Here is a 16,497-nt window from a genome sequence, read left to right as displayed (position 1 = left end):
TTATTAAGACAAATTCATTAAATATATTCAAAACAAATGCTTTAGGTTTCATGCATTGAAACCTTATTTTAAAATGAAATTCTGTATAGTGTTTTTCTTCTCTGAAAATATAAAATGCAGCATTTGGGTTTTATTGACCTATTAATTGTTTCTCACATCCTCTGCTTTCAAACTCATTAAGAGTTTAAAATGTGTGCTTAGTGTATATTGATACAGCTTTTTTCAAAAGCAATATGGTAATAATAGTATGACACAAAATCCAAATTATATAAAGCAATTTTCTCTATAAAATAATTTAACAAAATCAAAATTTATGCACAAAAATTTGTGCATAAAACGTCAGAACTCTAACAGGACAATATTGGAAACTTCAACACCCAACATTAGAGGAGTGACTTGATAAAGTATCAGTATAATTGAATATTTTAGCCATTGAAGTAAAAATTATAGAAACTATATTAAAGTATGGAATAGGGATAAGAATATATGGTTTAAAATAGAATTATCTAGAATTAAGTATATTTAACAACTATGTAAAACGTGGATGTTTACATATGAAAGGAATGTGCAAAAGTGAAGAAATTTTAGGATTTTCATAGATCTTAGACCCTGAAGTCCATGTGTAAGTGAAGAATCTATGTAGTTAGGGAATAGATTCTTTATTTCTCTTTTATAAAAGTATAGAAGAGGATTCATATAATTTAGGTGATGTGTCTGTACAATTAATTTACCATTGGAGAAATGGAAATAGAAAAGATAGTACCTAGATTTTAACCATTTTAACCTAACTGAATTTCTTATAAGTTTTGCAAGGATTATATCATTTGACCTTGAGTGCTAAATAATTATGAGGCAAAAAGTAATACACTGGTAATATTGCTTTGTGATATTGTACATTAAACTGAAAAATAAGCTATAAGATTGTATACATGAAAAGGACATTTTCAAAAATTGTAAGAAACTGATATACTTTAATCAAATTCTAATTTGTTTTATTCACTTTAAAGTTACAATTTTTCCATAAAGCACCATTTAATACATTATTATACTATAATTCAAGAACATTAATGCATTTTTCAACAGGGATAAATTTATTAATGGTAATTTATTAGCAGTGAATATGACTCAATTTAAATAGTGAATTATCAGAACACTTTCTTATTTATCATATTACCCATTTCTATTTTAGCTCATGGGACAAACTTCTGTTTCTTATAAATTTCTATAATTATCACTCATTTTAAGAATATATCTTAATCCAGCAATAGTGCTGTCACTGAACAGCTGGAAAGAGTTTTAAATATGCTTTCTAAAGTACTTAATTCCTTAGGAGAACCAAACTTGTCATTCTCACAAATTTAAGAAAATACTGAATAGTTTATCCTTAAGATACAAAGGCAACATTGGGAAGTAAATTACCACATTTAATACTTGAGTCTTTCTTATAAATTTAAAGAATTTTCATCTTGATCATAGAGAATCAATTTTTTCAAATCCTATTTTCAACTGCAATTGGTACATTTGAATGGATTTCTGAAAATGAACTGGAAAGATATCATGAGTTCATAATGAAACTTCTAATTCGAGTTTACTGGTATAGGGTTTTTACTTACCTTCATTGGTCTGGCATCTGTATCTCCTTTTTTCCCATAGGAAAAAAATCCTAGTTCTCAATAACACCAACAAAATTACTCATTTGATTTATCCCTCAATACACACACACACACACACACACACACACACACACACACACATATTCAGAATTACAATACCAGTAGTACCACTAACAATATCATTACTAAAAACAGTTCAATATTTTTTGCAGTTTTTTTAGTACTTAAAATATGTTCTATTGGTATGTAAGTTAAGTTACTGTGTTTTAATGTCATTTTAAGTAGTTCCTCTTGAAGGCTATACTTTCAACTCAATACACAGGTTTCTTTCTACTGATTTTTTGAGATTGCTCTTTTAAACGTTAATTTGTTTTTTAATTATTTAAAATATTTACAGGGTTCCAAAGTAACTCTTCAGGGGAAGATATATTCAGAGATGTTTTGCTTCTCACCCTGTAGTGTCCATCCTTTTGCCTCCCACCCTCTAAGGGTAACCATTATTATTCGTTTTTATTCTAGGTTTATCCTTACATTGTTTTTTATACATTTTTCTCCATCTCACTTTCTTCACTTAAAAATATATCCTGAAATAACTCCATTCTAGTATTTATATATGGTCTCAATTCCTTTTTACAATTTCATAATTCTCTGGTGGATGTAGTGTAGTTTTTTCAATCAGTCCCTTATTGATGGGCATTTAAATTGTTTCCAATCTTTACAAATAAATCTCAGTGAGTAGTCTTATAAATATGTCACTTTGTATTTCTGCAGTGTTTCTTTCAGATAGAGTCCCAAAAACCAAAGCATAAATGAATATATAATTTGCCTTAAATTTCCCTTTATAAGGATTGTGCCATTTTGCCTTTACACCAACAATGTATTAAAGTGCTTTTCCCCATAGCCTAGCCCAGAGCCTGGTGTCAAATTTTTGGATTTTTTACCAATCTAATAGATGAGAAATGGTATCTCAGTATATTTAATTTGTATTTTTAAGAGTGAGTTTTAACTTCTATGTAAAAAACTCCTTTTATAAGTAATTAGAATATTTAAAAATGAGAAGTATTTTGTTAGATAAAAGAACCTGCAGTATATACATTCTAGGTAAATTTTGAAGTTTAACACAAGATTACTTTAGGTTAGGATTAGATTGTTAAAACAATGGTATATAGAAAAAGAAGATAGACATGATTGTGAAAATGAACTTCAGAAATTAAATATTTCGGTTTTATTCAAATGTCATAGAAACCATGCAAAAGAAATAATCCTCACATTGATAAGCAAAAATTCACTGTAGTTACGAAGTTTGTGATATAAACTTCTATAAAGTACTAAGACTTTATAAAGTACCAAGTCTTGAAGGAAAGTCTATAAATGATCTTGTAATTGCAGAGAATTTTCTATAGCAGACTTAGATTTGATTAAATATAGGAGTCAAGTCTATTGTACTTCAAGTTGTAGCCCCAAACCAAAGCCAGTTTAAGAAAAATTGTTGTCCTCTAACAAAACCAGAGATGATGAGTTCTGGTCCTTATTCGTGGACTATCTGAGTCTTTCCTATGTTCCTTAATAATGTTTCTAAATATATTTTAATATTTTATTTGGATTGAATAAAGGAGATCCTATCATATTACTCTGACGTCAATAACTAATGTCCTCTTCAACAGGAATTGTGTTTTCCTTAGAAGACAAAATATTAAAGAAAGGATTATGGAGAATGATTCCTGCCAATTAATTCTCAGTTATTTTCTTTCCTTTCAGCACCTTCCCTGATAGGTATGGTAAGGAAGGACTGGGCATCCCAAAATAGCATTGCCATATCATGGCAAGCACCTGCTTTTTCCAATGGACCCATACTGGACTACGAGATCAAGTACTATGAGAAAGTAGGTCTTATTTGGAGCTTCCTAAAAATCTACATATACATATATATGCATATATGTATATACTAAACATGTTGTTATACAATATTATTTTACTTTAAAAGCTATTCTTTTTCGGCCTAACTTCATACCTACTATGTCTTTGAATACTCTCCAATATACTATTGTGCTTATAATTTCTTAATTAATTTGTCTTGTTTTATGTCAGATTAAAGTAGAAGACACAAGATGTTCATCTCTACCTTCACTTACTCTAGGGAGTTTTACAATAGAAAGTTGTAACTCCTTCAACTTACAGTTTAATTGACATAACATTGTTTCTAAAACTCACTTGGGAAGAAATAGTAAAATGGAATTACCATAATCTAAAGCAATTTCATGTAGGCCATATCCTTTGCTAATGAGTTTAAAGTTACAGTCTGCTAAAATTTGGAAAGTATGATTTAAGGTTTAAATGGAAATAGCTGATGAATTAAAATTTTTCTTTACATTCAGGTCAGCTGATTTATTTTATAAGTTAGCAAGATAAATATGGTTAATAAATCAACTTTTAATGTTAATTTCCACTTCTGTCATTTAAAATCGTTCTCAGTTACTATATTTTCCCAAATTATATACTTACTCAGTTTTATGGTATTCATATACATTCTTTCTTTATGCTTTTCCCTCCATCCCTCACTATTATGATATTGTCCTATAGATATTATAGCAGAACATATTGTCAATTCTGATAATATGTCCCATTGGACTGATACTACCCTGGAATATTGATAAAGTGAGCATTACATTTAAAAAATTATAATGTAAAAACTATATGTAATTCCCAGTGGTATATTAAAATAAGAAAGAACTTGTGTTTCTGTAACTTACAAGAAGCAAAGGAACATCACAAATAAATTTAGGTTTCCTATGGAGAAACATAGGGCAAGAAGAGAAATAGAAGTCTTTATTTTTCTATTCTGCTAATTCTGAGCAAATGTAATTTTGAAAAAGGGAGAAGTAACTCAGTTGCATGACTGTATCTAGTAATTTCAGAATTATGTAGTCAATGAAAACTGTCATTATTATTAACTGACATGGATAAATCCGTAGTCTAAGAAAGGAGGAATTGACTTGGTTTAATTGGCTTATAGATTCTGCACATTGGTCTAGCCAGCATGTGCTCAGAAATCCTGTTGGGCTGTTCTTTCAAATGTTACAACCCGTAGCATCGTGTCACAAAAATATACGTATTTTCCATCCACTCGTTTAAATATATCTTCATGTACTCAAAAATTCAGAGTATTTAAAAAGCAATGCACACATATTTTTAAGCAACTTTTCAGAATAAAAAATATTTCTCTGTGTTTTATAAAGGTTATATTTCATATGCAGAAAATCACTCTTATTCTATTGTCATTTTTACTTCATATGTTTGAAGATGAAAATAACTTGCAATATTTCCAATTAAAAACTACACCGATTCCATAAAAAGAGAACCACATTAATCCAGTCAAAACTTTATAAATTAATCATATTCTGAAAGATGGTCATTGACATAATATCCATGTTTGAATGATAGAATAAATAATGTTACGAAGGAGTTTATTTTGTAAGAAAATGGCAGTGATCCAGTGCTAATGGATTAAACATGGAGTTGGAAGCAAAGGATTCCTAATTCATGTACTGACTCTGACTCTCATTATGCTTGTGGTCAGGAAAAAGTCTATTAATCTCCCTATGTCTCAGACTTCACATTTGTAAAATGGAAATAAAGATATCAACTCTTCTAGTGGGTTGTAAAGATTAATTCTGAACAGACCTGAAGATGAAGAGTGTATGAAGTCAGTATTAAATATCATTTAAGAAAGCATTAGGGAAATATTTGGCATATTATATAGTTCAATATAGAATCAGAGCACAATAGCATGGGAATTATGTACAAACTAAATAAAAATTATGATATCTTCATACATAAATACATAATGTGTAGGCAATCAATCAAGATGTTAGAATATCAAACCTCTGAGAGAAAGCATAAAATGACTGACAACATTAAAACTTTTCCCAACTATGACTTCAGATTCCTGCTGTACCTTTTATATATCTATCTATATCTATAATACAGTTTCTCCTCCCAAGAATTATTTTTATAAAGCTTATAACTAGGGAAACCTACAATAGAACTCTTAGTTAAAAGTGCTAATTTCTTTATTAGGAATCTAAATATAGTTCAGTAGGAAAAGCAAAATACAAAGCAGTACATGTACAAATGCTCCTATTTTGGGAACACAAATATTCCCCCATCTATGTATATTTTTGTGTGGTTATATTAACATACAGAATATGGAATGGAAATATGCTGTTTTAGGTGTTACCTGTTGGGTTAGAATGGGATGAGGGGTGGAAGTACATAGATGGAGGTAAGAGAGAGAGCGAGGTAGCAAATATAGATAAAGATGGATGGATGGATGGATAGATCCTAAATAGCTTTGGTAGCTGTCCTAGATCAAGTTGCCCAAAGGCAGACCCTGAGATGGGAATTCGTGTGTAAGTGATTAATGAAGAACCCTCCCAGGAGAACTGGTAAGACAATGGGGAGGCAGGACTATGAAGGAAGATGCAAATCAAACTCAGAGTGAGCAGGGGAGCTCTGGAGTCTAAATTACGTCTCAGAGTTCATCGTATGGAGACAAAGAAGCTGAGCTTCCATACTCAGCCTCCAGTCAGTCATTGACCACAGGCCTGAATGGACATATACATGTGGTATTCAGGAAAAAGTCATAGGCACATCTGGTTCTCCACTGTGGCTCCAGTTGCCCAAGTTTAGGTGTCTAAAGTAGATGGTAGGTACAAGCCTTTAAATGCAAAACACATAGAAGCTAGGGGGTGGGAGCAGGAACAGGTAAAGGTGATCCAAGTAGATCTCATGGCACACCAACTAATAACTAAGGCACCTCAATGCTCAGAGAGCTAGGAGAGAATTTTACTCCTTGGCTCATTATGATATCCACAGGCGTCTTTAATATTGGCGCCTCAGTCTTTAATTTATGGCATTTAAACTTTACATTTCCTTTCAATCAAAGATATAGTATATTGCTAAACTTAATACACAAATGATCAATATTCCTCCATTCTCTGAGGAATCCATGCTGTTTTATTAAGTTATTGTGTTAGGATCATTATTCTGTAAATCAGGAGAGAAGTTAAGCTGCTTAGAATGTGAAGTGTCTACAAATATCTGAGGTCAAACACATATTGTTGTTACCAGTGACCTTTGCTTAGAAAAAGGCATTGGCGTAAATGTTCAAAAATTTGAGTTTGGCTCAGACCTTAACTTTCTTAGGCGTGTTTTCTCATCTGTAAAATAAGGGTCCGGAAAGATAATCTCTTCCATTTTTAGCTGTTTGCAAATGCTGCTATGTTTGTGTTTGTACAGTTATATAGATATGTTATACTATCTTTCAAAGAATTTATGTATACTAAAATTAAATACATACACACATTTTAAAAAATACATCACAGGGAATAATCTTCACATCATAATTATATATAAAAATTAAAACCCTGCTATGATTGTCTTTTGTTTCTATGTGTGTGTGTGTGTGTGTGTGTGTGATGAGAGGGCTATGAAGAAGAAAATATATTGCTTGTGGGTTATAATTAATTAGATGCTCTCTATTCAGTTAATTATACTCCCCCAATTCTTGGTTTTCTCTTTTCATACTCAAAAAGTATTTTATTTTTTTAAACTCACATGAATATAGTTTGAATATGAAAAGTCACTTAAAATAATGAAGAAAGTCACGTATGTTACCAAAAAAGTTTATATTTTGTATTTACTTACTAACAATGCTTTTCTTCAAAGTAGAGCCTCCTCATAATGAGGGAACTGTTAAAAACCATGAAGACAATTTAGGTGATACGCACTTTATATAACACTTCATGAAGTGGATGGTCTCCTTTCAGGAAGTGCCAAGTGGGCCGGAAGGCAGGGAGCTTTTATAACACAAGGAATAAAGAACAAGGGAGAGAAAAAGAGAAAATATCTGATTGGCTGGAGCCACACAGTTAACCTTGTTTAGGGTGAGAATGAACAAGGAAAGAAGTATAGAGCCCGGAGCTGGCTTGGCCATTTGGGGACTGGGTAACTGGATATACTGCGTGTTTTTTTTTTAATTGAAGTATAGTTGATTTACAATGTTGTGTTAATTCTGCTGTACAGCAAAGTGACTCAGTTATACATACATATACAATCTTTTTTGTATTGTTTTCTGTTATGGTTTATCCCAGGACATTTAATGTAGTTCCCTGTGCTTTACAGTAGGACCTTGTTGTCCATCTGTTCTATGTGTAGTAGTTTGCATCTACTAACCCCAAACTCCCAGTCTATCCCTCCCCCACCAGCCCCCCTTGGCAACCACAAATCTGTTCTCTATGTCTGTAAGTCTGTTTCTGCTTCATAGATAGCAGAAATATGACATTTGTGTCATATTTTAGATTCCATATGTAAGTGACATCTTATGGTATTTGTCTTTCTCTTTCTGACTTACTTCACTTAGTATGATAATCTCTAGTTACATCCATGTTGCTACAAATGGCATTATTTCATTCTTTTTATGGCTAAGTAATATTCCATTGTATATATGTACCACATCTTCTTTATCCATTCATCTGTCAATGGACATTTAGGTTGTTTCCATGTTTTGGCTATTGTGAATAGTGCTGCTATGAACATAGGGGTGCATGTATCTTTTTGGATTATAGTTTTCTCTGGATATATGCCCAGGAGTGGGATTGCTGGATCACATGGTAATTTTTAGTTTTCTGAGGAGCCTCCATACTGATTTCCATAGTGGCTGCACCAACTTCCATTCCCACCAACAGTGTAGGAGGGTTCCGGTTTTCCACACCCTTTCCAGCATTTGTTATTTGTAGACTTTTTAATGATGGCCATTCTGACTGGTGTGAGGTGGTGCCTCATTGTAGTTTTGATTTGCATTTCTCTAATAATTAGTGATGTTGAGCAGCTTTTCATGTGCTTCTTGGCCATCTGTGGATATACTGAGTTTTTGATCCCAGAGCTTTTACAGAGACAAAAAATTATCAAAATTTTGGTTTGCTGACTTGGCACTCTGGATGGGAGCGGTTCCATCTTGGGCTTAGAAAGTTATTTCAATAAGTCAATAAGACATCATCTGTCCCCAACCCCTCAGTCTCCACCTTCGACATGTTGCAGACCCTCTTGCAGTCACTAAATATCAAAACTCTCATTGAACCTCAAATACAGCATTCCCTTAGCTCTGCTCCTACCTCCTTTCTTTACCCTTTGTTTTCACATTTTTAATTTTTCTTCTCCTTTGTTTCTCTGCCCGTAGCACTTTTCTTTCTCTTGCTTCTTTGTTCTTTTATTATATTTATCAAAGACTGTCTTGATTAGAGTCATTTATGTGTGTATCTGACTCCCTCACTAGTTTGGAAGGCCCTGAATAAAGGAGATCTTTTCTTGTTTGTCTTTGTCACCCAACCTTGAGTCAGTGCCTAACACCACTGTTTGCTTTCAGTCACATTCTAAAGAAAGTAATAAAATCCTTTCTTTGTTCAGAACTCATTCAGAGGAAATTGAAACAACTTACCAACCACTGTGAAATTACCCCTAACAATTAAGAAAAAAAGAAAGAAAGCTCCGAGAACTTCCTGTTTCTACCTGTTCATAAGACAGACACACACTGATATCCATCAGCTGAGACAATGCTCTGTTAATAAATAGAATGTAAGCACACAAGGGCAGGGATTTCTTTTGTCCACGTTCATATCCTTAGCACTCAGAAAGGCACATAGCTCATAATTCATAGGCAACGATATTTGGCCAATTATATGCCAGATACTTTTAAAAGTGTTTTTTATGTATTAGCAATTCAATTCCAATAACAATGCTTTGTAATAAGTACTATTACCCTTCCCACTTTACAGATGAAGAAACTAAGGTACAAGAAACCTAAGTAACTTCACCAAAATAACCCAGGCAATAAGTGGTTGTTAACACCTACTTGCATCACAATTGGATGTCTCAGAAAAGTCAGTGCTTTCTGCTGATGCTGATTTTCTAGGTTCTCTTCATTACTCTCTGCTGCCCATTTTGCATCTATAAAATGGCAGCAATAAAATATACCTCCCTCACCAGGGTGTTGTACAGCTCCATTGATTACCAACTGGTAGCTCATTTTGCAAACATGAATCCTCCATAATAGTTCATTATTCTTACATCCAATATTTAAAGACCTATGAATGGTAAAGTCTTTTCCTTACAATTCTCTCATTAATTTTTTTTTTACCAGTCAGTAGTTTTTAGATTTTGCTTAAGAAATTTCATTATAAGAAAGGAAACATTTCTTATATACAGATGGTCAATAATTATAAAATTCTGAATTTGTTTAACTTGCCATTGTTTCACTTACTCTACCAATTATAGAATTGAGTATCTATGAGGTTTATATAAAAGATGTAATTTCATGTCATGAAAACACTGTATTGTTTTAAAGAAAAAAGGTGAAGAGATTTGTGGGAAGCTTTTCATTATGGGAAATAATTTCATCGCTCAGGGATGATTTAAAGTAGTCTCTTTCGATAGGAGGTTGAATCATTGGTATCTTTTGTAAAAGTCTCATACTTCTCAACAACAAACTTTGCACAATAAGTCTCTTTCTTCCTTCTCTCCCCTCTTATTCTACTTTCTCAGGGTAGTTTTTCCCCCAAGATAACAATTCAATAAATACTATTTTTTTCCTAAAATATATAAGCAGTAAATCTGCATCTTTATTTGATTAAAAATATATGAAGCAACTATTGTAGAAATAATCAACTGGAAAAGAAAAGAATCCTTCTCTCCTTCCGTATAAAATTGTCAAGATACATTTCTTATTTTCTTCTGTTGTATTTCCTTCACTTAGGTGTTTGCCCAAAAGTGGAAGAGAATTTTCTGTTTGCTTCCACGAATGCTACTCTTACCTCTATCCACTGTTTAGGTACAGAAACATATCTCATTTATTCTCTGCATCCTCCTTCCACAATGACCATCTAAGGTGTACATTTTGTAACGTAAATGTAAACTTGCATGTAAATTGAAACATGGTTTTCATATAGGAACTAAGAAAAGTGTGGTTGAGGAAAGGGCCTATGGATTTCCTGGATCACAGGAGGAACTTGTTGAAATGCAGGTTCTGATTCAGTTGACCGGAGGTGGCTTAAAGGAGGTGGGATGAGGGTTTACATTTGAAACAGCTCACAGGGAAGGCTAGCACTGCCTCTCCCAGGACCACGCTTGAAGCTCTAAGTCTCTAGAGGCACCACTTCTCCATTACCTCACTTTAAAGGTATGGATAGAGGGAGAATAACCACAACCCTCTAAACATACATGTGAACTTAAATATTGAACCATCTTTATAACTGGCTAGAATCTCTGTAGATGTTACATGTCTCGTGTGATATTTGAACCTAAAATATTAATCCAAAGCAAAATGCAGTAAATAAGGGACCAAGTCAGTTTCAGATACAATTGAGTTGTTTCTAATGGAATCAGCAAATTCCTGAGCTGCTAAATAAAAGTTTTGTGTTCTCTTTTTTCCTTTCTTTTCATAATTCTTATTTGTTGCCATGTCCACCACAGAGAAATTGGATATGAGCATTTGGTACTAATTAAAACAACATTACCTGATAAAAAATGGATGGCAAGGGAATTTACTGATACAAACACTCATTACAGAGATTTCATTGCCAATTTCCGTGTTGTGTAGCAAACACCACCCTATGTAGAAGCCTGTCTGGTTTAGTGAGCCCAGGGAGTCCCCAAAGTGCCTGGAGCAGAGATTTTCGTGGTCGCAAACCTGGGACTGGTGCCAGCACTGCATCAACAGCAGCATCTGTATGATTTGGACGTATCTGAATAGAAAGAAATTGAAAGACATTTGCACTACACATCTAGTATAAGGTTTGCACGCATATGAAAATTACAAATGTCTACTGACTCCTCTAGCTTTAAATTGTCTTCTGTTTCATAAGAGTCATACTACCTTTTGTTTGATTTGAAAAATGGATTTGTTTAAAATTACAGAAGCTAGATTTAGTATGTCAAAGATTTGATACATCCAAAAGAGGAAAAAGCAAAATTGGTAGAACTAAGTAAATATACTTCATTTAAAACTTTAGAATATATCTAAATTTATAGACTGAAATGGAGGTTATAAGCATAATGAGTATCAAAGTTTATGTTTTGGTTTTCAAGAATAAAACAATACCCACTTCACTGTGCTCAAAGGGCCTGGATTCTTTTGGTGGTATGTAGTCACCAGAAGTGCAATCTTAGCACTGATGTTGTAATACTAGCTAAGGCTGCTCATTAATCACACTTCTGCCGACTTGCTATATTTCAGTCAGCTCTAAATTTCATAACATTTTAATTCAATTTCACATCCTGAAGTCATAATCAGTTGCTTTGATATTCCTGGCCAGACTTTTCTTAAATTGCTTCATCATCACTTTAATGAATTCCATGTCTTCATCTCTTTTTTGATGAGGTTAGGGTAAACTAGATTATTTTCCGATTCTGAAATTCCATGACTGCATAAGCTTATTATTATTTTATTGTGTCTGGCTTTGCTATGCAAGCTGATAAGAAATTATCAAGTAAGAGTAATGAAGGAATGAGAGATTTGATATTTCCAATGAAAATATGAGATATTAAAAAATTACAGGAAAGTATATAAAAATCTTAAGGGTGAAAGAGTAATTCAGTTTCTTCAACAATCTAGAAATCTATATATTTACAACCAAGTTTTGCATTTCTAAGAAAAGATAAAAATATAAGTCTATTTTAAAAAAGATTAATTACTACTCCTATAAATTTCTACCTCCTCTTAAAAATTATTGTTTGGAGGGAAGAAATAATACAATGGAACATACAGCTTGGAGTAGAGGTTATAGAACCCACAATACCAAATTCTAAGAGGATCACAAATGTCCCTTTAAGTAGGGGCAGATGGTGGGACAGAATACTAGAAACTACTCTAGGAAAGTGTCTAGGTTAGTGCCTACCAGAATCAGGATAGCCTTGGAGTATGCAAAATTAGCATTTTTCCACTATATTTTCATTCCTTCAGAAAAAATTTTTCTGGGAAGTAACAAGGACACAAATTCAAACTTCCTCTAAATTTCTGATCTAGTTTGGTGAAAATCAGACAAACAAAAATCCCATAGACAGGCACCAATTATTTGAGTGTGATATTGCCGTGAATTCAGACTGCATTCAGCCTTCAAAGAACTGCTCTTCCATTAATGTAAAATGTAAATATAATGTTATTACTTCAGAAAGCCAAATGTACAAGTCAGATATCTAACTTTCTATCCTAAAATGATGAAAGGGTAAATAATACTATATAATGCCTGTAGGCAAATCTTGAAGCTAAGAATTGCAACTCTGGTAGATTATGTTATCTAACCCTTAGCAAGTTTCCCCTGATCACTGGCCTTGTTAAAGTGTTGACTGAGTCATACTCCCTTGGGAGAAATGTAAGTTTTGCTCTTTCAAGTGCAGTTAAAAATACAACCATATTTTTGCCTATTCCTTAAACAATTACAATTTGGGGCTACAAGTACAAACATAATTACCAATTCATAAATTTACTTTTTTCTCTTCTGATACTGTACTACTACTTGTTTCATCTTGCACTTAATGAGGAATCTATAAACTGAACAAAGATGCATTCATTTCTTCTGAGGATTTTAAAGCCTGTAATTGTATGATAAATCATGTGAAATTATCTTGCGAGATTTCCTATAGAATACGAGGTGGCTGTTTACAGAGTGCATTGTTTAGCCCCATTTTCCTTCAGGGATTTATTAGCAAATGCTAATAGAGGAAATAAATATGGACCATACAGAGGGGTAAGGTAGAGGTAGCAACTTTTCTTAGTAGTCAGTCAGGAATTTGGTGGGGTTTCTTCCTTGAATAGTTCACTCCAATAAATACTTCTGTGAAAGGTGTGTATGTGTTTTTAAACTGCATTTTTAAGCATGGTTTTTATTAGACCCCATAGATTTCAAAATATTGCAGTATTATAAAGAAAATCCTACTTTTTATTTAAGAAATATGTAAGCTTCTGTGTGCCTCTGCTGCCTGACTTGATTTGCAGATTTTTTTTTTTATTGCTGGAGGGAATGTCTAACATCCAAGATTATAGTGTGTCCAGTATTGGGAAACCTGTTCTTCTGGAGCTAGAGAACCCTTATTTATTGCAAGGCCAAGATTTGATTTTGTTGGATGAATTAGGAAAACAAAAATGAGTTAGAAGCTAAAATATTTGCACATTTCTAGTCCTTAAAACTACTTTCCCAATCTTGAATGAAGGTAGAGAAAAACATTTTGGTGTTAATACTTAACTTGGATTATGAAAAAACAAAAATAATGTTAACAAATAGTAGTTTACTGAGTGCACTCTACTTATATTAATTCATTTTAAGACAAGTTAATTAGCTGCTAGCTAATTGAGAGACACCTACCTACTTCATGATTACCACTTAGATTTCAACCTCCAGCTGGCAACTTAATAAGAAACTATGATAAAAATATATTTAGATATTGATGGAACGTTAAAAGTGACTGGACTGTTGATTATTTCATTTTTCTTCTGTCGCTTTAACTTTTGGTGGCTTTTTAGTCAATTCACATTGATATTTGTGAAACAAAATATTTTATACAATAATAAATATTCTATCTAGTCATAGTGGATTTGGACAGCCCTGGGTTAGAATTCAGGCTTTGAAACCAGTTAGCTTTGTGACCATAGGCAACAAGTTTTATTTCCTTAAGACTTAACTTCTTCATCTCTTAGGAGAGAAATGATAACAACCACATAAGCTATTATGAGGAATAGATTAAATGAGACTTTTAAATGTAAATCATTCATTTGCTCCTGGGAAAGAGTAAGCATTCAATACATAGACCCTACTAAAACTGGTATTAGTTTCAGTGTCATTACCAGTTTTAATTTTAATATGGTTCTAGTAGGCACAGTAGGTCCTTTAAATTTTTGTCACCCAAACAGAATGCCATCTTATCCAAAGTGCAAGCATGACCATCAAAAGGATTATTCTATTTTATAGATCATATGGTAATAAGTAAAACAGAGGTAAAGACATTAACGAATGTGTGAACTAGGGCACAGAACCAGTTCCTAACATTTAAAAATTACCATCCACATCAATATTAATCAATTGATACCATCCCATAATATTATTTTATTGTCACTTAAGAAGTTTTAGTATAAGCATGTGATAACATTCTAATTTGGAAATTACAAAAATTGATATCTTAAATTATGAATTTACATAGTTTATGAACTATAAAACATTTGACATTAAATAAGATACAGAAAATATTTTTCTTCGAAATTAGACATAACTCTAGAGTAGTATGGCCATAAACATGGAAAATAGTTTCATTCCTATTGTACTTTCCAAGTACACGTTAGATATATTGATGACAATACAGGCCATATTTTGCTTTGACACAAGATTCTCACTCTTCTAAGTTTTTTATATATGAGAATAATTCATGAAGCATGGTGTTCTATTTATTTTGGCAGATTTTATTATTTCATTACTCTCTAGGTAGGGTAAATTACTCTAATGGGTCCACCTTTTCATGTCTTACCTCATGGTTTCATTTCTTCTGTGTCTTTCTGTATACTCTTTAAAGGCCAAAGTAGGTTATGCAGAGGATACACAGAAGCCAAACATTCTCTTTCTCTCATGTACCATCTTTGCAATAGCAACCTTTTCTCTCTAATTATTTTATTTATTTATTTATTTTAATTTATTTTTCCTGCACTGGGTCCTCGTTGCCGTGCGCAGGCCGTCTCTAGTTGCGGCGAGTGGGGGCCCCTCTTCGCCGTGGTGCGTGGGCCTCTCACTGCGGTGGCCTCTCCTGCTGCGGAGCACAGGCTCCAGGCGCACGGGCTCAGCAGCTGTGACTCGCGGGCTCCAGAGTGCAGGCTCAGCAGCTGTGGCGCACGGGCCCAGCTGCTCCACGGCATGTGGGATCCTCCAGGACCAGGCCTCGAACCCGTGCCCCTTGCATTGACAGGCGGACTCTCAACCACCGCACCACCAGGGAAACCTTTCTCTCTAATTATCAATCATTCATGAAAATAGAGATATACCGAAAAGTTGGCAATGTTGTGGTAAATAAGTAAAGATTTCACAAACAAAGAGATTTCCAAACTGAGAGCGTCAGAACCCTCTTAGAAGTATAGAAGTTAAAAATATGAATGATTATTAGGGCAAATTTAATCTAACTCTCTGATATTTATTAAGAAGCTAGACCCAGAAGAATTGTGGCTTGTGTGATATTGAACATACAGGTGTCCTGAATGCAAGGCCAGTCCTCTTCTAATATTCTGTATTGTCTCAGAAAGCACTACCATTTGAAAGCTACTTCCCTTATAGGAAAAGATACTGAACATTAACCTCATGTACAGATCAAATGTATTAGTTTTCTATTGCTACGTAACAAATTACCCCAAAACTGAGCAGTTTTAAGCAATGAGTATGTATTATCTCACAAAATGTCTGAGAATCAGGAATCCAGGAGTGACTTAGCTGGGTAGTTCTGGCTCTGGGTCTCCCATGGGGTTGCAGACAAGCTGTCATGGGCTGCAGTCAGCTGAAAGCTTAAAGAGGCAGGGCAACTTTTTTTCCAGCTCATTCATGTGACTTGGGCAGAAAGCTTCAGCTACTGTTCACAGGGACCTGATCACATCTAAAAGAGAGTACACATTTAACACCAAAGAGGCAGTGTCTTTTATAATCTAATCTTAGCAATTACTATTACTTCTGTCATATTTTATTGGATACACAGTTCAACCCTAGGAGGGGATTGCATAATGGTATAAATATTGGGTTGGCCGAAAAGTTCCTTCAGGTTTTCCTGTAACATCTTATGGAAAAACCTGAACGAACTTTTCGGCCAA

General features: G+C 33.5%; 1 protein-coding gene across 4 annotated transcripts in view; it reads left to right on the top strand.

Moving 5' to 3' along the window:
* Positions 1-16,497, top strand: part of EPHA6 (EPH receptor A6) — a gene marked incomplete at its 5' end in the record, with an annotated part of 858,058 nt that overhangs the window by 498,019 nt on the left and 343,542 nt on the right. For all 4 annotated transcript variants that reach the window (XM_082654547.1, XM_082654545.1, XM_082654546.1 and 1 more), the window contains one exon: positions 3,372-3,496. In XM_082654547.1, coding sequence (XP_082510673.1) covers positions 3,372-3,496 — 125 coding nt within the window. The remainder of the gene's footprint in view (positions 1-3,371; positions 3,497-16,497) is intronic.

The sequence above is a fragment of the Grampus griseus genome (genome assembly GCF_964374135.1).
Source record: "Grampus griseus genome assembly, chromosome: 5".
Lineage (NCBI taxonomy): Eukaryota > Metazoa > Chordata > Mammalia > Artiodactyla > Delphinidae > Grampus > Grampus griseus.
Note: the sequence above shows the minus strand (reverse complement) of the source record. Positions and strands in the feature narration are given on the sequence as shown.